General features: G+C 37.3%; 1 protein-coding gene across 2 annotated transcripts in view; it reads left to right on the plus strand.

Annotated features, from left to right (window-relative positions):
* LOC141437484 (SPRY domain-containing SOCS box protein 3-like) overlaps positions 1 to 22999 on the plus strand; it is a 35412-nt gene that overhangs the window by 10293 nt on the left and 2120 nt on the right. The window contains exons 3-6 of one of the 2 annotated variants that reach the window (XM_074100893.1): positions 801 to 1029; positions 8015 to 8245; positions 14355 to 14422; positions 18105 to 22370. In XM_074100893.1, coding sequence (XP_073956994.1) covers positions 801 to 1029; positions 8015 to 8245; positions 14355 to 14422; positions 18105 to 18176 — 600 coding nt within the window. In that variant the 3' untranslated portion in view covers positions 18177 to 22370. Of the gene's footprint in view, positions 1 to 800; positions 1030 to 8014; positions 8246 to 14354; positions 14423 to 18104; positions 22371 to 22999 lie in introns of those variants that run through there. The other variant, XM_074100892.1, reaches the window with a different exon arrangement.

Raw genomic sequence — 22999 nt, forward strand, 5'->3', positions numbered from 1 at the left:
ATTTCCATGGGATAGTGATAAACATATCCTTGTTAGACGAAGTCGCGGACAAAAACTAGTAACTAATACGTGGCGAATGGACATCGGTCGATAATAGATCTAGGGAGATAATGTGGGGGGAGGCTCCAATAGAGAGATCTCTCTCCAGGCAGGTGTTAAGCCGAGTTTAGACTTGCAACAAAAATCTTGCAAGTTGCATTACATTGCGAGGCCATCAAGCCAACGAGTTTGTAGTTGGTCAATCGAGCGCCGCAATGTGATGTAACTTGCATGATTTTTCTTGTATTTCTAAACTCGGCTTTATGCCTGCGGACCGAAGTCCGAAGGACGAGCGTCGGTAGTTGTATATATGCGGCCGAGTTGAGAAACTTCTATAGCGCGATGTAGATCATAGTCGGAGTTTCTATTGTTGCTAACTAGATGGCGCTAGGAGTCGCTACAATAAGATTGCAAAGCAGCAACATACATACATGCATAGTTACCGGTACACCAACTATGACTGTACCTACCCTCAATGTTGATACTTTTAAGAAACCTCTACTATAACTATGATTATTGTAATTTTAATAAATGATTATTACTAGATTTTGCTTGCTATTTACCTGCGACTTGCGGTATTTTTGCCCTTTCGCTAAACACAATATATGTTAACCTGGACACAACCTGGAAAAGCGTAGCTTTCTTGGTGAAATCTAATTTTTTTAAACGATTCTTGTAATTACTTCCTACATAAGTTGATCGATTTATTATACTAGTTGATCCCATGGTGTTTGTTACTTTACAACATCCCTCCTCCACAGATGGTAGGCGTCGGCACGGACAAAGTGAACATAGCGGAGTCCCGGTACAAGTTCACGTCTTTACTGGGGGAGGACGACCAGTCGTACGGGCTGTCGTACCGCGGCATGGTGCGTCACGGCGCGGGGCTCGCGCACGAGTCGGCCGGCTTCTGTCGCGGGTCCATCGTCGGCGTGCGCGTCGACTTGTGGCATGGCACGCTAGAGTTCTACGTCAACAGGAAGCCGCAAGGTGACTGCAAACACAGTATAAATTAACCCATTCAGTGCCATTGACGCCCATCGGCGTCTTGGTGGACCTTAACATAATGCCGTGAACGCCAATGGGCGTCTGTCTACAGAAGCGTCGGCATCGCGACAAAGTACGTAATCTGGCGCTCGGTAATGAATGGATTTCATTACAAGTAACCTTTTTCCTCCATGATTTACTTAGCGGTACTAAATTTGGCCCACTCTACATACAAAATTACCTATTACTACAGGGGTCGCCAAACTGCGGCCCGCGGGCCATACTATAATAATTACTAATTACTACATACATTTGAGTACCTGCAGATGTACAAGTTGCGGAAAATTTTTAAAATGTTGGAAAAGTTGTCGGAAATGTCTGTAAATTTTCACAAGATATTTAGGAAATTAAAATTGAGAAACCCATATAAAATTGAGAAGATTCCGAAAATTTCCTATATGAAAAATTCCACAATTTTAGAAAGTTTCCTTTGGTGTGGCATATCAGTACATTTGAGGGGCAGACTTTCTGCCGCTCAATATATTTTATTTATTATTATTATTATTAATAAATTACTATATAAATTATCAGGCAGGTACTATACCTGTGGCGTGGCGCCGTAACGATTTACTGTCATTCAGTAGAAATACGTATACGAGGGTCCACCGACGTCGCCAAGTGAATTAGCTCATTGAAGTGGCAGGCAGGCCATTTAGCACGGAGAACAGACCGCTGGGGCCGAAAAGTTCTCAAATGGAAACCGCCGATCGGCGAGGGCAACGTAGCACGTTTACCGGTGAGATGGACGGATGACCTGGTTAGCCGCGGGTTCACGGTTGATACGTGCCGAAGCAACTGCAGGGCTACTACGAAACTCGAAACTCGAAGTTCGTGTCCCATCGTCCCTCTCGCTCTCGTATTAAATAGTACAAGTGTCAGAGGGACCGAACGACACGAACTTCGAGTTTTGTAGTAGCCCTGCTGGACGTATATGGGGTCGGCCTGCGTCCGACAGTGTACGTCCTACGGCTGATATAATGGTGATGATATCTTACAAGCCCTTAGGCAATCCTTGTACCATCTAAAGTTAAAACAACCCATAACGCAAAAACGCTTATCTGTCACGTCTAGCAAATGAAAGATATTCGAGACTAAAAATAGTTCTGGGCATATATGGGTTAAATCGTTAACTCTGGATTATGTTATGGATGACATTTTCATGCATTTTGAAATGAAATGGCTTATTTCGCAAGAACATAAGCAGGTTTTACAAGTACACACACTATTTAATTCTAGATTAGCACATAACTCTGAGTTACCTACAGGCTGGCTTTAAATTATTCCAGAATATTTTCTCAGTTTGAATGGTTACAGTTGTAAATGTTTTCATCGCAAATATTCTTTGAAATGATGCAACTGTATTAATATTGAATATGGACACGCAAAGAAAAACAATATTCAATAATATGTTACCTAATGAATATTCAAAATGTATAAAACAGATATAATAAGAAAATATTAATAAAATACAAAATATCCATAGGACTAAAACTACTGTTAAATTAAAATAACTAAAACTAAAACTTTAATTAAAAAAGAGAGGTGGGCCTCTTGGCATGGTGCCCATCACGCAGGCAGCATTCCCGCGTTGAACTGCGATTGAGATTCTTTGCGCGAGAAAGCTGCCGGCGCGAGGGTTGCCTGTTGCCTCCCTTAACCTATTGCTGAGCTCCCTGTGTAGCTCCAGCGCACCCTTACCCCAAGGACCTAGAGTCTCGACGCCGAAAGCAAAGAAATTAAATTGGCCGCCGAGACAGCTATATTTTGTGACCTTGAGGCGTTCCCGGGCGTCGGCCGCCGCCCCCGCACATTTGGTAGTTGCTGGTAGGTAGGACGCCGCCAGGGTATCTGTACAGGTAGCGTATTCAAAATGTATGAGATGTTGTTGCTATATGAAAATATATAATACTAGATGAAAACCCGGCTTCGCTCGGGTAAAATGTAGACTCATAATAATATGTTTGAAAACAATTTTTGCCAGTAAAGACTGTCGTACTTATCGAAAAATCTGACGTATATTCCCAGCCTTAATTATTATCACAAACACTTTAACGGCTAACCTACGTATCGGTATTTCACTAGTAGATATTTCTCCTAAATCTTATTTGCCCAAATAACTATGATGTCTCTGTCTCATAATCAAAGAAATTAGACCTAAAGGGCCCCATATATACGGTACGATTCGTCTGTACGATCGATCTGATGAAAATCGACGAATCGTACCGTGTGTGGGGCCCTTAAGAGGTCACAATGGAGAACGAAATGCAAACCTGTGACACCTGTGACACGTGATGACGTGACACTAACGCCACTTTGATGTGATGACTTTGATTGACATGTTTACTTCGCAACGCCATTATATACTTAGTAATTTATTAAGTTTATATTGAAAATAGTCGATAATCCGAATTTTCCGCCTACAAGTTGTCGACTCGGATTGACTAATTTTTTACGCTCTTCAATTTGATGTGCATTTCGTTCGAGTCTACCGTAGACCGGTACGAAATTATTAATATAGACTAGATGAAACCCCGGCTTCGCTCGGGTAAAATGTAGACTCATAATTATTATTAAGTATTATTATAATTAAAAAAAAAATTACCAGTAAAGACTGTCGTACTTATCGAAAAATCTGACGTATATTCCCAGCCTTAATTATTATCACAAACACTTTAACGGCTAACCTACGTATCGGTATTTCACCAATAGATATTTCTCCTAAATCTTATTTGCCCAAATAACTATGATGTCTCTGACTCATAATCAAAGAAATTAGACCTAAAGGGCTCCATATACGGTACGATTCGTCTGTACGATCGATCTGATGAAAATCGATGAATCGTACCGTGTGTGGGGCCCTTAAGAGGTCACAATGGAGAACGAAATGCAAACCTGTGACACGTGATGACGTGACAGTAACGCCACTTTGATGTGATGACTTTGACATGTTTACTTCGCAACGCCATTATATACTTAGTAATTTATTCAAGTTTATATTGAAAATACTCGATAATTCGAATTTTCCGCCTACAAGTTGTCGACTCGGATTGACTAATTTTTTACGCTCTTCAATTTGATGTGCATTTCGTTCGAGTCTACCGTACCCCTTGACGAAATTATTAATATAGAAGATTATTAGCATACAATACAATGACTCTATTGTAAACTCCAATTCAATAGAATCTGACAATCCTGTAGACACTTCCAGCTCCAGCCTACTAATATAAACACCGGGCTGCCTAAGGCTTTGTGATGTGACTATTATTCTTTTTTATTTCCTTTTAGATGATAATTACAACAACAGGGACATATATAATCAAGTGTGCCCACGATACGGTGTCTTAAATATGTAGAAAGTTTACAGATTCTATTGAATTGTACTTTACACCAGAAATATTAAGTGATACAGAAAACAGGTACACAGAGAGAAAATTACAAGGTAAGGATAATTAAGATAGGACAAGGAAAGGTGGAGGATAGGTGAGGTAAGGTAATTAGCTGAATGTCTTTTTTTCGTGTAAATTCATAACTAAACTCGCTGAATACATGTTTCTCAGTGATAAAGCGATTTTTAATGTTTTTAACATTCTTAGCACGGATTAAGATAGTACCGGTCCAGTTCCTAATCTGGCTGTTAAAATAAATAGAGAAAAAGATATCATTGTAATTAGCCTCATAATTACTTAACCTTGCGATTAAAGACGTGCTGAATAATAAAAAGTGTCGCGTGCTTTTTGCGCACTGTTCTGAAATTAATCTGTTTATTAAAAAAATACTTATTATCTACCTATCTATACTGAGCATTTAGGTATAGTCCAGTCGCGAACTCACGAAGCGTTCATTGCGTGACCGAGACACTCGCAGCACAGTGGTCTGCTTTAGGTTAGGACATGCAATGAATAGAGAAAACCCGAACTGTTCGTTACTACACATTGTTGTATAAAATACATTATAAAATTTTCATTGTTGTAAGATTTAGAGACGATTTGTACCCATCTGTAAAATGGATGAAAATTCAATATCAAATTTAGCACGTTAGGCTGGAAATACACATGCCTATAGCTCGCACATTTACGTAGAAGTAGCTGGCGCGCGCACGTCAATCTTCATACAAATATGACACAAGCGTGCAAGCTACTTGCACGAAAATGTACAAGCTAAAGGCATGTGTATTCCCGGCCTTACTTTCTTTTAACATCACATTCATGAGCGAATAAATGGAATAGCAACCGAAACCGAAATTATGAAGCCTATAAAATATGCAAACGTTGGGTTGTCTATTTTTTTCCTGGCATACTACTAGTTTGCCAGGTTTTCAAATAAACACTATTTTATTGCAAATTCGATAAGATGATGACTATGACCTGTAAACAAAAAATCGGTTTTTCACGGCAGTTGTAGAGTTTTTTTTTTGTTTTAGTTTGGCCACGTATTTTAAACTATAAAACTGATATGTAACACATCCGACTAAATAGATAACCGAAATCGTAAATAAACTGCAGCTATTATAATGAAGGATCCAAACATAGTCAACAAGCTCAGGTCAAAGCGGTCAGGGATTGCGTAATTGTGTTCGGTACCGAAATACTAGATTAGGAAACTTACGTAAAAACCTGAAATAAAATAACACGAATTATGAGGCGAAGGAAAGTTCGGTTAGGATTAAGCAACATTTAGAAAGACTTGGCTCGTGGTTTGCCTGAATTCAATACACAATTTTGAAAATAACGTCGTGTGAATGATAGGTTAATGTGAGAGTGAGAAAAGAAACCTTCAAAAAAATGTTTTGTTCTGGCAACGGAAAATGACTAAGTGTAGATATGACAAATGTTAAGTTAACAGAAACTTAATAAGCGTTTTTGAATAAGAAAATATGACTTAAAAGGTCTGAGGAAAACTTATACATGTAATAACTTTCATTCTACATTTTATATACTACCTAAACCACGAATAACGATGAGTGTTCCCTTTAAGTTCCTTATTAAAAACAAAAGTGTATTTTACTTTCCTTGAAAGTTGACTGGTATTTTGTCCCAGCAATGTATTCCGTGTAATTTACGAAAGCATACGTGACTTCTAGCATACACTACAATGTAGAGGTAAATGCATAAAGCATATTACATTATATGTAGTCACCATCGTGCCTCATACATTAATGACCCTGTAACCTACAATTCTAGAAGTACATGTACCTAATAGTTATATCTCTTTGACAATCGAACATATGGCATGGACAATGCAACATATGTAGAAGAATATATACTCGTAGATACTGAAAGTTCTTACATGATAAACATATAAATGTCATATTGTTACTACTTTTATAAAAGCTCGTACCTCAAAATCGATAATTGTTCTGAATGAACTTTATGGGTATTATTTCAAGGATCAGTTTTGTTGACGTATTGAATTGAGATACGAGATATTTTTAAAGTCGTGACATTATTTCGAGTGTTTATACTATGTGTCACAAGATAAGATTTGATATGATAACGTTTAAGTCAATCGACCTGCATATTGATGCTTAGATTAGGTATGCTAAGGTAAAGAATACATTCCCTTCAATAACTTTTTTGTAAGTTGTAGCACAAAAAAGATGCAATCACTGCTCAAAGAAATCTTATCAATCTAATCTAATCAATAAAAAAAATCTTAAACATGAATATTTTTTTGCATTAATAAGTATGTATTTTGTAAATTACATCATCAGTATCGCGAACTGGCTCTAGAACTAGTCTTTATTTTTATATTCTGAGCAATACTCATATTTGTTTTTTAATTTGAGAATGTTGTCCTGTTTAGTAATTTCTATGTTATAATTAGAAATTTATTAACGTCTATACTATCCGCGATGCAATTAAACGCAAAACTAAGGAAACAATTTTCCTTGAAACTATACTTTCCTTGAACTATAATGCGTCTCTTTCCTTTTCCAGCGGCTTCTTTCGCGTAAACCAATCTGTCATTTGAATATATTTCATTAAATTCTCATGAGAATTTACATTTAATTACCTCATGGTTTTCATTTATGTTGTATGACGAACAACCGTCCAAAATTTCATGCCCGTAGACTTAGCGGTTATGATTTTGGGACTTCACATAGACCCGTGGAAGTATGGGGATAAAAAGTAGCCTATCTGTTTTTCCAACGCCTAGTTATCGTCATATCAAATTAAAAAAAACCACTCAGAGAAACGTACGCAAACTTCGTATTTATATTATTCATCATCATCATCATCCCAGCCTATATACGTCCCACTGCTGGGCACAGGCCTCCTCTCAGAACAAGAGGGCTTGGGCCATAGTTCCCACGCGGGCCCAGTGCGGATTGGGAACTTCACACACACCATTGAATTGCTTCGCAGGTTTGTGCAGGTTTCCTCACGATGTTTTCCTTCACCGCAAAGCTCGTGGTAAATTTCAAATGTAAATCCGCACATGAATTTCGAAAAACACAGAGGTGCGAGCCGGGATTTGAACCCACGACCCTCTGCTTGAGAGGCGATAGGTCAAACCACTAGGCCGCCACGGCTTCTAATTAATATTATTAGTAGGAAGAAAAAAAGAAGGAAGCTTAAGCCGCATTCATATCATCTGTCGTGTTGTGTCGTGATCGTGACGCATCAGAACGGTATCGCTATCGTTTCATACATTTTATATGGTTGCGTTTACATTTATCTGATGCAGTGTTGTGACGGCTTGTGTTGCAGCAAAAAGATAGAGAGAGAGAGACAGAGAATGTGAATGCGGATTTAACAATACGAGTAATTTTTTGATATTACAAAGTAACAGTAACAGATGTTTACACATAAGATTCTAGTACAACTATTTTTGACACGGGTAGCTTATTCTTAGTACGAATAATCGTGACTTATGTGTCGCTACAGCTCATCACCAAGAAACTAACGATCGATCCGTCTTTCCCCAGGCATATCATTCTTCAACCTCCGCCGGCACCAACAGCTGTACCCGATGGTTTCTTCCACGGCTGCCCAGTCGAAGATCCGGCTCATATACGCCGCGTCCTGGCGCGCCTCGCTGCTAGTTGACGCTGCCAAGATCCTGGCCGCGTCAACGACGGCCGACAGTAGCGCGATGATGCCGCCGGGACTGTGGCGGATGTTGAAGCCGCATTTCTGGATGTTCATGCCCACTGAAGGTGAGTCTATATTTGTCAATTCGAAGACGCCCACTAGAAAAGACGGCAAGGAGGTTGCTTGCTGCACACTGGAGAGTCGAAAAAAGTGCCGCCATACTGTTCATTGTACAATGAACGTACAGTCAAGAGCGCGTTTAAATTTTCACTTGCTTCATAAGTTCTCGACTGTGCATACTTTTCGCATCCTCTTTACCTCTACTAGCCCACTCTTTGATCATCGGCGGACGACGCCCTTGGAAGAAAGTATCGACCAATATTAAATACTTCAGTTTAGTCTTGGGATCCATTTTTAGGGTTCCGTAGCCAAAATGGCAAAAACGGAACCCTTATGGTTTCGGCATGTCTGTCTGTCTGTCCGTCCGCGGCTTTTCTCAGGGACTATCAATGCTAGAAAGCTGTAATTTTGCACGAATATATATGTTAACTATGCCGACAAAATGGTACAATAAAAAATTCAAAAACGATCTTTTTAGATTACCTCCCATAGACGTATAGTGGGGGTGATTTTTTTTCTCATCCAACCTTGTAGTGTGGGGTATCGTTGGATAGGTCTTTTAATTTTTCGATTCAGTGATCTGTTTGCAAAATATTCCATTTTAAAGTGCAAATTTTCATTATTGTCGAGCGTCCCCGTCCCCTCTAAAATCTAAACCGGTAAAATTCAGGATGGTAGTAGTATATCAAACTTACAAGGAAAACTATAACGGTTAAGTTTTCTTGAGAATTATTGGTAGTTTAAGAGTAAATAGCGGCCGAAGGTATAAAATATACCTAAACTTGGAATATTCCATACAAAATGCGAAATCCTTAGAAAAATATTAAGTAGGTACTTAATTTTTTCGTAATGGCTACGGAACCCTATTTCAGCGTGTCCGACACGCTCTTGGCCGGTTTTATTAATTAAACTGAGAGGCACTTTGCGAGGACATGATTTTGAAGGGACGTTTTGCGTACGGGACTTTATAACTGTCGTAACCTGTTGCAATACTTTAACAACGCGGATATAGTCGCGCGCGAAAGCTCGTCTATTATAAACAACAGGAAGATCTTGTGTCATTATACGAGTTCATTGTTACTTGCATGTGTACATTGACTTCTATAATTAAGCGGTGTTATTAAATATAATGGCGTTCTAAACGATTGCTCCATTACAGAACTATTCTATTATTTTCCGCAATAGAATTAACGAGTAGTAAATGCATCATTTTGTCCTTATGCTACCGGATTAAGTTAAAATAGAACATTTTATCGGTATTTTATTAATAACGCGCAAAAAAACTCAAACAAAAGTTCGATATTTCGTGACCTATAAATAAAGATAACTGTTACTAGCTTAGACGGTTTCATTTTGTTTGGGTGCTGTATAGTATAATATAAACCAGTATTCCATCTAGAAACAACGCTTCGAAGGGGCATTCTTACTATTTAGCGCGTAATGTTCGTACAGTCACAACGTAAATTCTGTGTTTCACACGAGAGCGAGCGGCTGCAAAGAGTGTGTGCAAATTTCGTTATTTTTAGATAACATACTGTGTAATTTATATTTATACTGTGTAGTAGACGAATTCTGCGATAACATTGTTTCAAACTAATTAAATGCGGTATTTGATAACTCCTGAATTTGCATATCCTATATTATTATGAAAAATATAGATATGCAGCCAATGTTAAGTGAAAAAAACAAGAGTTGAAAATTGCTTGAGAAAAGTGTTACAACACACATATAATGAATTTGGAAGGGGCTAATTAGCTTTCATTTGATACACGCATTATAACAAATAAGTACAAAAAAAAAAAATTGCGGACGCCATTTATCCTATGTCACATAACATAATCGCCCTTCGGGCAGTTAGGTAAAAATAAATATTAGAATTGATATTTATAAGGTGATCTCGAGTTATGACCTTAAACCCTGTAGTCTACTCATAGATAGCGTATCACTAGCTAGTGACAAGTGAGGTCACTTTTTTCCGCCGATACCCGTGCCCCTAGTGTAAGTTTTCGGTTACAAAATACGTCTCGATCGCGTTCGCGATAAAATCTCAATTTGTATGGAAACACGAACAGCGCCTCTAGTGGAACGTTTGCGATGTTCGTGTTTCCATACAAATTGAGATTTTACGCGAACGTGATCGAGACGTATTTTGTAACCGAAAACTTACACGACCGGCACGCGCATGGAACAAGAGTTTCCATTAAATATTAGTCGCACCATTAAATAATTACAATATTGAGGGCCGCTACTACGCGCGAGTTTGTCGAGCATCTTCTCTGTTCATTGCATGTGCTGGCATGGCAACCACTGTGCGGTATGCGTCTCGGAGGCGCAATAAATATATTTTTCGCTTTTCATGCTTGTAAAGTTCGTATTTGAGTATTTCTCAATTAGTTGTCCCGTCATGAAATTGACAAGAAGTCAGTTCTGTCAAGAAATTATTAACCCTAAGGACGAGATCATAAATCATAAACTACATAAAACATCCAAAATTTCTTGACGTCAGGAAAACTTCTTGACTTTTTATCACTTTTACCACATGGTTTTGTATATACATATTTAAAAACAATATCAGTTATTTTTTGTGGTGAAATAGTGTCAGGATTTTTTTTTAATAAGTGGACAACTGAAAAATTGAAAAATGGACAACTTTTTGAGAAATAGTCATTTATGCTGGATCTAGGCGACATAAAACGAGTTTTATGCTCTAGTGCATAAAGTAAAATCTTTGTCTAAGGCTAAGCTAATCAGGTGTCAAAAGCCACAAACAAAAAGTTTCTAAATATTTTTTATTTTATATAAAACTAAAAATGAATCAAAATAAATCAATAAAACTAAAAGTTATAATTAAAATTATATAGCAATGCATGAAAAATAAAAGGAAAGGTACCTAGAAAGTGAAAAATTGTTTCCACTGTTGCTATTTCATTTCCTCGCCATCGAAGTGGAAAGCAGAGTGTAAAACTCGAGCACTAAACCCATTTTCTCCACGACGTGTCTATCCACCCTCGCCGTACCGGCTCGGGTGGCTACATGAACGTGTCGGGTAAAATTGCTAGTTTTATGCTCTTGTTGTGCAATCTGCTATTTATTTTTAAACCTTTTATTTATCTTGGCATCTTTAAATATTCTTGTTTTTTGTCAGCCTCAAATCTCACACTACCCAATCACTTCTAAAAAAATATTGCCATATAGGTACATTGCTCTCTAAAACAAAGGTAAAATAACGTGTTCTGATTAATTTCAATTAATTTATTATGGTTGGAATTATAAATACGGCAAATACACACGTTAGGATACAGCAATATCAAGATTCTTTACAAGCAAAAATAGTGGATGGAGACTAAACAATCAGAAATCTGGGTCTCACGTTATCTAAATCTCTAAGTGTACGCTTACACAAATATTTTTAGGTTTCAATTTGTCCTGAACAAAGTCTGGAAAAATAAAGCCGGGGTGTTAATCTCCGCAAAGATTCCGCCACGCACGTTTCTCAGTAGGTACTATTAAGACAATGTTACAATCTTTGGCTGATAAAAGAGTTATCGCAGGCGTGATTGTGTCTACTACTTTAATGAGCTCGCATTATTAACAATCAGTAATCAGACTCATTAAATTTGTAGACATATCTTTTGATAAAACTTAAGCGCGAGCAAACAATTTATTAATAGCTTGAAACGTAATTTATAATTATAATTTATAACAACATGTGTTTATGAAAAAATCTGTAAGTAGGTATACCTACTGCGTAAGTCAATGTTTTTGCCAATCTCTAATTTGTAGAAAAGCGTTTAAGTCTATTCAGATAGCGGAAATCTTGAGAAAACATTTTTTTGCACCACCCTAATTTAAGATATATTGTAAATCTGTTTAAAAAAATATGCCTCGTTGAGTTTCTTGCCGGATTCTTCTCAACAGAGGTTTTTCCGAACCGGTGGTACATTTGTTCTTGACATTCATAAGTGCTTGTTATAGCCTAAATTGAATAAAGATATTTTGACTTTGACTTTGATAAGTATGGTGTCTACATTATCCACACTATTGCCGAGCTGAAATTCCCTAATACATATCTCTCGATTGTGATCATCTTCTCCACAGCAGGCGTCATTCAAAAACACTCCAGCAACCCTCCGGACTCTCCACATACATCCAACCGTTTATTTTTATCCTACAGAAAGCAGTCAGTTTATCCATTCATAGATTGACCTAAAATTAAACTTAAACACACTTTGGTTCACGGTTTACGCCTACACAATATTCTACCGCCAAGCCAAGATAAAGTTAAAAACAGGAAAATTATAATTATACTAACTAGGATTTATTTAGGTAATGTAAAGGAGGAATGATTTTCAAAAGAAGCTGAAAACTAAAACGTAGCTATATTACACACAAGTAATATTTAGGCTTGTTAGTGGTCAAATTGCTGATAATAAGTCAATGACAGTTCGTTGACTCAGCAAGGTCCATTGCGGTTTGCGGTTCTGATACCGGCTCTCTAAACCTGTTTAGTCAACACATTGGGTCAGACTACCAGAGGGGTGGTGACAAAAAAAATAATTAAAAATCGAACAGATTACTCCGCATCAGAAGCTTCAACTAAATAATGATCATTGTTAAATTCGAGCGGCTTGGCCCCACATACGAGTAAGTTATCCCAAAAAGGGATCTCTCCCAGTTAACAAAATTGCCGGTCTTGCGATTGGTACTTGGTGTTTGAATGTTATCAAAATTAAATGAATTAGGTATATCACTGTCTCTTAACCAATGTTGCAATTGTAAAATTGACATTATTTGCCATTGCTTTCAAATAAATAATTGACCAACGGCAAATAAGTGTCGTCGAAGCTTGCTAGCCTTATGAAATCTATAGGGAATTTGTTTTTGACAGTTTTAAAAAGTTCAATTGATTATTTGCATCAACTACTCAGTTGAAGGATTCATTTAGAAAATATTCACATGCCCGCCCCGTATTAAAATTTACCTCACGACTCCCGCATCCATAGAGCAATAACAACTATCCCAAAGGAAAACCGCGTGCGACCTTCTTTTTATTTATAATGGCGCGTGGCCGATTAACAATGCGGTTAGTCTGGATGAAAATAATTAAATTACGGCGTCAACAACATAACATTTTCCTACGTACACTCGATGGCTTAAATAATATGTATAAAGCCATAGCACAGTATATAAAGCTAAAGCTTTACTGTGGCCATAGCGTCAAATACATGTTTATCGTAATAGAAATTAGGTAAACAATCTAGACTAGACCTATCTTTCTAATGTTTTTTTTGTTATAAAATAAGTAACAGCATGAAATAATAAAATTAATTATGATGAGAAATAGTCACTTATATTGTTACTAGCCTTAACCCGCGGCTTCGCCCGCATTAGAAATAGCTTAATGCCGTCTTAATTCAACTGTTATATATTAGGCCCGTGGAATTTTTATAAATATATATATAACGGCAACCGTTTACTTACAAGATCCTTATCCTTGGCAACGAATATAATAAATGTCTTCTTAAAAAATTAGTTTCAATTTGAAAAGACAACGTTCGCTCGCACAATGCCATCTATTGATTACAAACGAAGTTAACACGTCATCTTGAGAGCCGAGATACGGTACGTCACCGTTCTTGGACAGCGCCCTCTATTCTCGTTTAAACTGAATATATTATCCCTCGGGAACGCATTACCGGGATATCAAGTATCTCATGTCTCAATGCAGATCTTTGTCTATCTGTACGCCGAGTTTCATGTAAATCCGTTCAGCTGTTATTGCGTGATTGAGTAACAAACATTCAAAAATCTTCACAAACTTTCACATTTATAATATAGTACGATGGTTTCATATGCACCAGTAAAAAATGCTTTTTTTTTTTAATTAAAGAACTCAAGATTTTTTACCTTAGGTATTTCTATTGCTAAAAAAACTGAAATGTTTTAATACTAGTCAAATCTTGTTGGCGTTTAGAACGCCATAAACAGACACTGAAATACTGAAACGAAGGTTCATATTTCCCCTCTATTCTACTCTTTGAAAGGCCCTTCGAACTTTTACCCCTTGACACCATGGTTTACCTGGTATTATAAACTACCTATTTTCATTTCCAGATGCAATGCAAAAGAAATCGAAAGAATCTGAGATGGAGTTCGACAAAGCGGAGATAAGTGAGAGTCTGGTAAGTGGCCACAAGACACCACTGTCGTTGCTCGTCATAGAAATATACATGGTTATCACGGTGGGCCTTATCATAGGTACCATTCTTTGTAACTACTTTGACATAAAACTATTCCCTGCTACGTCTATTTTGTCAGACGCTTGTCAAGCATCTTGAGAGTGTGCTATCGATGTGAAGATACACGGAAATACATTTTGAAACACTATTGGAAACTTAACCCGTATTGTTTAACGCAGGGGTCGGCAACCTTTTGGCAGATATGGGCCACATAGTGGAAAAAAAAGATAAAGGCGGGCTGCACTTGTAAGATAATTTTGTACCTCTAACGCGTGTGCGCTAGCGGTCGCATTCACTATCTCTTTCTACTCTCATCCTATACCGTTTGACAAAAAGGCCCTCGGGTTATTCCCTCCTGTTACCACCAATTTGTTACCAGTGGTAACAGATAGGAAATTTTATTCTATATTTTACCGGTGGTAACTAATGGGGATAACTGTTACCACTAAACTAATTGGTGGTAACTACTGGGAGGAAAAATCCCAGTAGTTACCACCAATTGCTTTAGTAATAACAAATAGGAAAAAAATCCCAGTAGTTTTACCAATTACTTTAACACCGAGTACCTACTTAGTGGTAAAAGATGGGAAAAAAAAACCCAGCTGTTACCACTGGTAACAAATTGGTGGTAACAGGTGTTAATAACCCACAGAAAGAAGTGGTGAAAACGATTGCGTTTTCAAATGCGTTAAACTTTAAACAATAAGGGTTTCTTAATATGATTTCAATTCAACAGTAAAGAACGATTGGGAGTTTCTTCCCGTGTAGCTTGACGTTTGTCTTGTTTAACACTTTTTTAGGCCCTATTACTACAAAATTAATCATAGTTTAAGTATCATATTGTAAAGAAGAAAGGTCAAATCTCTGTGTATTATGATTTATATTATAATATGACCACATGGTCGATAAACTCACTATGCCTGAAAAAGGGTTAAAGAATTTGACTTGCACTAAAGACGCATGAATTTGAATATCCTTAGATTCAAGAAGCAAGACGCAACAAAGATACAAAAGAACGAATCTGTTAGAGTTAAAATCTTTCCGGTTTCGCGGCATGTACTGGGAAAAGGTTCCACAGTAATTCACGCTTCGACTGATGTTAACGACTGTTTTTTTTTCTTTTTTACTTTTCGGTATAGATAATAAGAAATCAAGCTGACTGCATCTGAGGATAACGTTCAACAATGTACATGCACGTTTGTATTTTTTGTATATAGATTAGCATTAAGTTGATCAGTATTATATATAACATTAATGCTCATTTTTGTTTGTGGTGTTTTAGGTATATTTTGAATTTATACTTTATACTTATTTATTTATTTATTCCTTCAACAACATTTTCACTAATATTAAGACTTATTGTGATACTTCCAGACTTAGAGACAAGTGTGCAGTAACAGATGAGGTACTTAGAGACGTTATTAACGATAGCGCACAAGAATATTTATTCCTAAGCCCATATTATCTAACGCGCGGGCGCAGCAATCTGATTCGCCATCTCTTTCCATACTCGTTCTATACCTTTGAGAGAAAGAAATGGTGTACATAAGTGTGATTCCGAGTGCGTTAGACAGTATTGCTTCTGTGCGCTGAGATTTCAAAAAACGCGAAACTTCTCATTTGTAATCAAAAAAAGAATGTATAGGTACCATCAGCCAAATATTTGGTCTACCACCCTAAAGTTGATAATCGTTTGCATGCTTTTGCATGTCATAAAACAATAATGCCAATACACGTGTCTGTCATCTTGAAAGTTCGACTTTAGCGACATATTCATTTGATAGGAACTTGTTTAAAAATTGATAGACCACTTATTTGGCTGATGGCACCACCTTTGCGTGATGAAGGGGATGATTGTATGAGAATTATACATGAAATTCTTGTAAAGTATGACTCATTCTCTTCAGCATGTACTACCTTTTATAGCATGTAAATAATTATCATTATTTCCTTAAGTATCTTCTACTAAACGACACTAATTCGCATGTGGTGGTGGTTTTGTTCTTCTTTGACTCTTTTTTTATTTTGTTTAGTTACGAATTTATTTATGTAGTTTCTGTAAAGTTATGTTTCGTTTTATTATGAGATATGGGCTCTGACAATTTTAAAAGAACTTTATTGCTGCTTCTGCAACATTTACGGCGATGTAAAAATATCACAATAATTTTGACATTTGACTTATAAAATCACACAGAAAGTTGTTTTCTTTGTCTTAAATGAACAGCAGAGTTGAACATAATAGGGTCCTTTTTCGCTTCGGTTTGAAAAGGTACGCTTGGGGTTGGTTGCGGGCGACTATCGGCAATACTAAGGTCGTAAAGGCTGACCAGAATTATAAAAAACCTCGCCATATTGCGGAAAACCAATAAAACTAATTTCTTGCACTGGTAACACTAAATTCAAATGTCACCTGTCTATTGCTGCCAAAGTATAACGTTGTTTACGTGCTGTATTTTAAAGTGTTATTTTGTGTTTTTGTGCATTAAAATGCCGAAGATTATCCATAGCGTTGGAAGGAAAATAATTCACAATGTATAAAAGTATTTTTCATAGAAAAAGTCCGAGGGATTAGAAAATATTTCTTTAAATAACATCACCGACACCGTTGTCAATATGACTGGTAGATATTGTATAGTAAGTGTTAAGAATGTTGCAATATAAAACGTAGAAGTGCTGCCCTCGCGTCAGGTTTTTTATATTCCTGGTCAGCCTATAGCTGTAGTCAACGTCATACATAATTAACAATTATTTATTTCTTTGCTATCAGTTCTCGACGAACGCGCTCATTTCTTGTTTGCCATTTTTGTCTTAGTTGCATACAGTGTTTGTATTTCACTAATAGGTAATATAAGTCGTTGCGTTTTGGTTGTCATCTTATTACAAAGTCTAGCCCGTACCTATGTAATGCCCACTTTCCAGTGCGAACGGAGCTGACTCAGCTCAGCTGTATTATCTAAAGCCGAGTTTAGACTTGCAAGAAAAATCGTGCAAGTTGCATTACATTGCGAGGCCGTAAAGCCAACGAGTTTGTAGTGGTCAATCGAGCGCCGCAGTGTAATGCAACTTGCACGATTAAACTCGGCTTAACGCTCTGGAGCTTGCGGTCGTATTTACCATCTCTTTCTACCCTCATATCATACCCGCTGACAGAGTAGTGAAAACGATCGTGATTCAGAGTGCGAAGGCTTCTCCACAGTTCGGGTATGGTTATTGTATGCTCCAAAAAGCAGTCTGGAATGTACTCCCTGATAATTCGTGTACTGTATACGAATTGATTGGGGGACACGAGTTATTAGTCAGAGCGTTCATTACTGTACATTCTGGGGCAATACTTACTGGGGACGTCCAAAGCGCAACCCACTGTTCGCAATACAAGTTCAGCGTCGCTTATCGCTCAGTGCGTCTCTTTCCAACTAATCCATTAAACACAGTAGGGCGCTAGAGGATCGTGTGATAAGTTTTGGGGTATTATATTTTCACGGGACAACATTATGGCTCATTTTCATCGGTCGATAAGTCGGTTGTTAGGTATTTAGCATGCGGGGATTTCCAAAGCATGCGGGAGGGATAGCGACCAATGAAAATGAGACTAGGTGTTTTAAATGACCAGGCGTGTTGTCCGCAGCGCTGGGCGCCGGGCATGAAGAGAAGGCATTGGCAGATGTCGCGCGTGCCGATCCACGATGGCGCCGCGTGAGCTGGTCCACCGACTGAGGGGGGGGGGAAACGTGACAAAAACACCAAATTATACTCTTACCAGAGCCAGAGGTTGTACTTCGGAGTAGTGATGTAACGAATGTTCTATACTAATCGCGGATATAAATAAAGGATTTTTCAATCGATTTTATACTAATACTAGATGTTGTCCGCGACTCCGTCCGCGTATTATACACATAAAAATCGGTCAAGCCGTTTCGGAGGAGGTTGGTTACAAACACTGTGACACGAGAATTTTATATATTAGATTATAAAGATATTTTATAAAATTAAAAACAGTTGTGTTTCCGTTACTAGCTCGAAATGTTGATAATTTCATGTCCAGATAATTACAAAATATCATTTATCCAGTCTCATGACCCATCGAAATTATCCTTAGACATACACTCTGTTATATTACCGTTCTTTAAGGGATTTTTTGTTCAACGTCGAGTTCAAAGCATTTTCTGTCCATTATGAATAGTCGTGATACGATTTATTTATCACTTTTAATTTATACATATTATTCATTTTTCAATACGAAATACATTCGCGAAATATTCCCAAAATCAGTTTCCCAAATTCAGAAAAAGTTGCGAATATAATAGATATACGTTACATCACTGCTCCGGAGTTCCGCTCACGCTAATAGTATTTCACAGGAGAGTGAGAGAAACGGTATGATGCGCAGTTCGAATTTCAGAGTAGCCCCCCCCCCCCCAAGCTTATTGTCTGACGCGCACACTTGGAGTGGACTGCGGAGAGTGGGCGTTTTGCTCTAAACACAGCTTACCTCAACAGCTGACTCACATTCAAGCAATAAACGATTCATTCATTAATACCGATATTTGCGGGCTCTGTGGCAGCGAGCGCTGTCATTGGCTTGCTCTATGATGACGTAATGTACGGAGCGGGAATGAAGGTTTCCTGGCAGGCGAAATATCGCCAGATGGCGTTTACTATCCAGAGGTCCGTTAGCCACACGGTACGATTCGTCTGTGTTGGAATCTCTTTGAGGTAATGAATACTCTCTACGTCAGGGTTTCGCAAAGTGGGGTACGCGAACCCCTAGGGGTTCGCCATTCGACGGCAGGGGGTTCGCGACAAGATTTACGTAATGGTCGCGTGATGACTGGCAGGCAAGTTCGGCACACATGGTGGCGCGCGCGCGACTGATTTCGTCGTTCAACAGTCAATTTTATTGTTTTCTTTGGGAGGTTAGGGGAGGGGGGGGGGATTTAATTAGTTAAAGGGTTCTCTGTCACCTGGAAACTTTAACAGGGGTACGTGGAGCCGAAAGTTTGAGAAACCCTGCTCTACGTAGTTTATGTTATTAAGAAGAAATATTCATGTCACTCATATTGGGTATGGGGCCCTTTAGACGTTACATTCTTGCTTGCGATTGCCTCATAGTTATAGAACCAATCACAAACGCGACGCAAATATTGAAGCTGTCAATCGGACCTCACTACACTGACGCCAACTAATCTGTGACCTTCTTTCTTCTTCTTGGACCTTATTCGACCAACGCATGCTCATGAGAGCATTCAGTATGTGGGCGGATTCAGAGTGTGCGCGTTTAGGCAATAAGCAATATAACCTTTGTTGATTTTTAGCTCTACTATTGTATCATCGATTAAATATGAGTCTACTTCAAATGACGACCAAGATGTGTGGCATACTATATACATCGAGGAATTAAGCAATAGAGTGGTAAATACTGGCTATACTTACTAACCAAATTAATGGAACACAACAGTTTCTGTTATTAAAATTATAATAGTTATATTCGTTATCTATGCCATGCGATGACTAAATTAAAGCTCGGGCTAAAACTCGATAATAAGCGTTCTCCCAGAGATAAGACCAAGCTAGATCGATTTGTCACCCCCGAAAACCCCTACATACCAAATTTTATCGAAATCGTTGAATCCGTTTCCGAGATTTTGATTATATATATACAAGAATTGCTCGTTTAAAGGTATTAGATAGATTATATAGATATTAACACTTAAGTATCATGCCTGACTTTTAAGCGATCGTCGCCGTGGTTTTTAATTTATTTAAAACAAGTTCAGCTTCATTCCATTCTATTGGTTATATCCTCGATGACAAGAATGAGCCGCCGTCGAAGTATATTATTATATTAATTTGCGTACACTTATTTTTACCCCCTGTTTCACCATCCATTGATTAAATTTATTTGACGGATAAATTTGTGGCTGGCTCTGTTGGTTTTGTTCCAATGGAGACGGCATCACATTTATCCGTCAGCTAAAATTAATTAATGGACCCCTTAGATTTAGTTTATAAGATTGGCCTCGAACCTGATATGATATGGCAGGCCCTTGTTAATGAATGAGCTAGTAAAAAGCAGACATTAATTTTAACGACTGCAATTAAATTTTAATATGTGGTTCAAGAACATGTTTAATTATTTTAAGATGAATTTATTACAATTAGTTTCGCGATTTCCCTAGTTTATTGACCAGATGATTTGTTGAGAACGACACCTAAATTAAAATAAAAAATAAAAATGTTTGTCCAACAATAAGATAGAAATTGCACTGATTAAAAAAAATGCTCATGTGGGTTAAAGACGACAGAAGTCAAAAGTGTTACCTTTATAAATCAAAACCGACACTGGTTTTGACCGTCTTTTTTTTTCTCGAGTGTATTTCTGTTATAGGTAACTTAACGACTAACGACTGACTGACTGTATAGAAAAGTAAAAACTATGTCGTTATCTGGCACCGTGTCCGGCGGTTCGCATTTCTCAACTGACTGTCGTGAATTTTTGTGAGCATGTTTAATAGATCTTTTTTTTGTCGATTCAGTTTTTGGAAGTTTTTCAATATGGCGGAGCGATGGGAGTTCAAACTTACGTCCATTTTTTACAAAATATAATTATAGCCATTTCAAAAACAGCACAGCTTAGGTCTATTGGCTGGCTAAATGTCAGAGCCACTATCTAGTATTAAGTATTGCAGCTAAAAATACATATACAGGCTGGCCCATTTATATCGGTCAGTATGGGAAAGTCTGAAACTATACGACATACGAAAATTTCTTCTTAGGAACCTTGACATCGATTTTAATAACAAGAAAAACTGCATTCATGCATTTTAAAAAAAACCTCTACTCAGTTCGGGAATCGAACCCGGTTGTTTTGAAAAAAAAAAACTTACACTTTCTATTTAGATATCGATTGTGTACGTCTTAAGAAGTAAATGTGTCCATGAAACATTATGTCTAAAATGAATAAAATGCATTGTTTTCACATACTTTAATTTATTTTAGTAGGTGTTCGAAGTGTCCACCGTTACAATATTCAACGAATTCTGGCATGTAAAATTGTCTCTATGGTTGTTTGTACACCTACTAAAATAAATTAAAGTATGTGAAAACAATGCATTTTATTCATTTCAGACAATGTTTCATGGACACATTTACTTCTTAACACACAATCGATATCTAAATAGAAATAGTGTGTTTTTTTTTTTTTTTTTTCAAAGCAACCGGGTTTGATTCCGGAGCTGAGTACAGGTTTTTTTTAAATGCATGAATGCAGTTTTTCTTATTATTAAAATCGATGTCATGGTTCCTAAGTAGAAATTTTCGTATGTCTGTTTCGTATGTTTCAGACTTTCCCATACTGACCGATATAAATGGGCCACCCTGTATATTATGAACTAAAAATATATAATATCGCGATGTAAGAACAAAATGCCTTCTGTTCGTGCCAGAATCATGATTAATAATTAGATAAGTATAGCTAGATTATTATGTTAATGTCATTATTGTGTTCAATTCGCCTTATGTGTCGTATTCGTACCTGGTATTCCAGTTGTACAGTCAGCTTCATAAGTAGAGGATCACTTCCTTACTTTGTCGCATCAACACATATGCTAGCAGTCTTCTTTTTCATTTTTTGTGCGTGACTGTAAAGCGGTGAAGTGTGCAACTACTTTCGATGCTGACTGTAAATCCTGAATCCTCGTGAGTTATGCGATTGATATTTTAATAAGAAATGCGTGTTTAAGAATTTAGAAATTTAAAGACTGGAAAGCCATGTAAATAGCTTAGGTTAGTTTATAGATTTAATGAAATAAATGCTGAATGTACCATGATTTAAGACTGCGTAATAGAGCGCTGAAATGATAACACTTTTTTAATAAATATGTCTGAGATTTTATTACTTTTTTATTTTAAACAAAACACAATGAGGTTAGGGCTCGTAAAGAGTAGGCACAGCTAACATTATTATCACAATTGGCAACATTATATCAGGATTCTGAATATGGAGAGTCAATTTATCTACACTTTGAGGGAAGAAGTAATGTTTATTAGGTTGTTACTACCACCTAAATCCTCTAAATTCTACACTTTGTAAGCTGACATATGCGACACTGAGTGGTAAATCTAAGTAATATTTATCAGGACGTAATCATTCGGCGGGACAAAATTTGGCCCACTCTACATAAAAAAATACCTACCTAATTACTTTATAAACTAGCTAGATACCTTATTACTGCATACCTTTGAGGGCCAGATTTTTTGCCACTCAGTATATTTATTGCTTACATTTTCAATAGGCATGTATTTAGTACTGCATTTTGTGCTTTAACTGTTGTACAGACAACACGCATCACGACATCAATTTTGCAATAGGTAGATAAGGAAGGAGTCAACGCATGAAGTACGACCAAGTACGACAAATGGATAAAAAAGAACTAAATATTTCCATTCATAGATTCATAGTTCAAACATTTTACGTCAAAAAGTTTATAGTTATAAAGACAGTGGTGCCTTCGTTTAGTTACT

The sequence above is a fragment of the Choristoneura fumiferana genome, chromosome 17 (assembly GCF_025370935.1).
Source record: "Choristoneura fumiferana chromosome 17, NRCan_CFum_1, whole genome shotgun sequence".
Taxonomy (NCBI): domain Eukaryota; kingdom Metazoa; phylum Arthropoda; class Insecta; order Lepidoptera; family Tortricidae; genus Choristoneura; species Choristoneura fumiferana.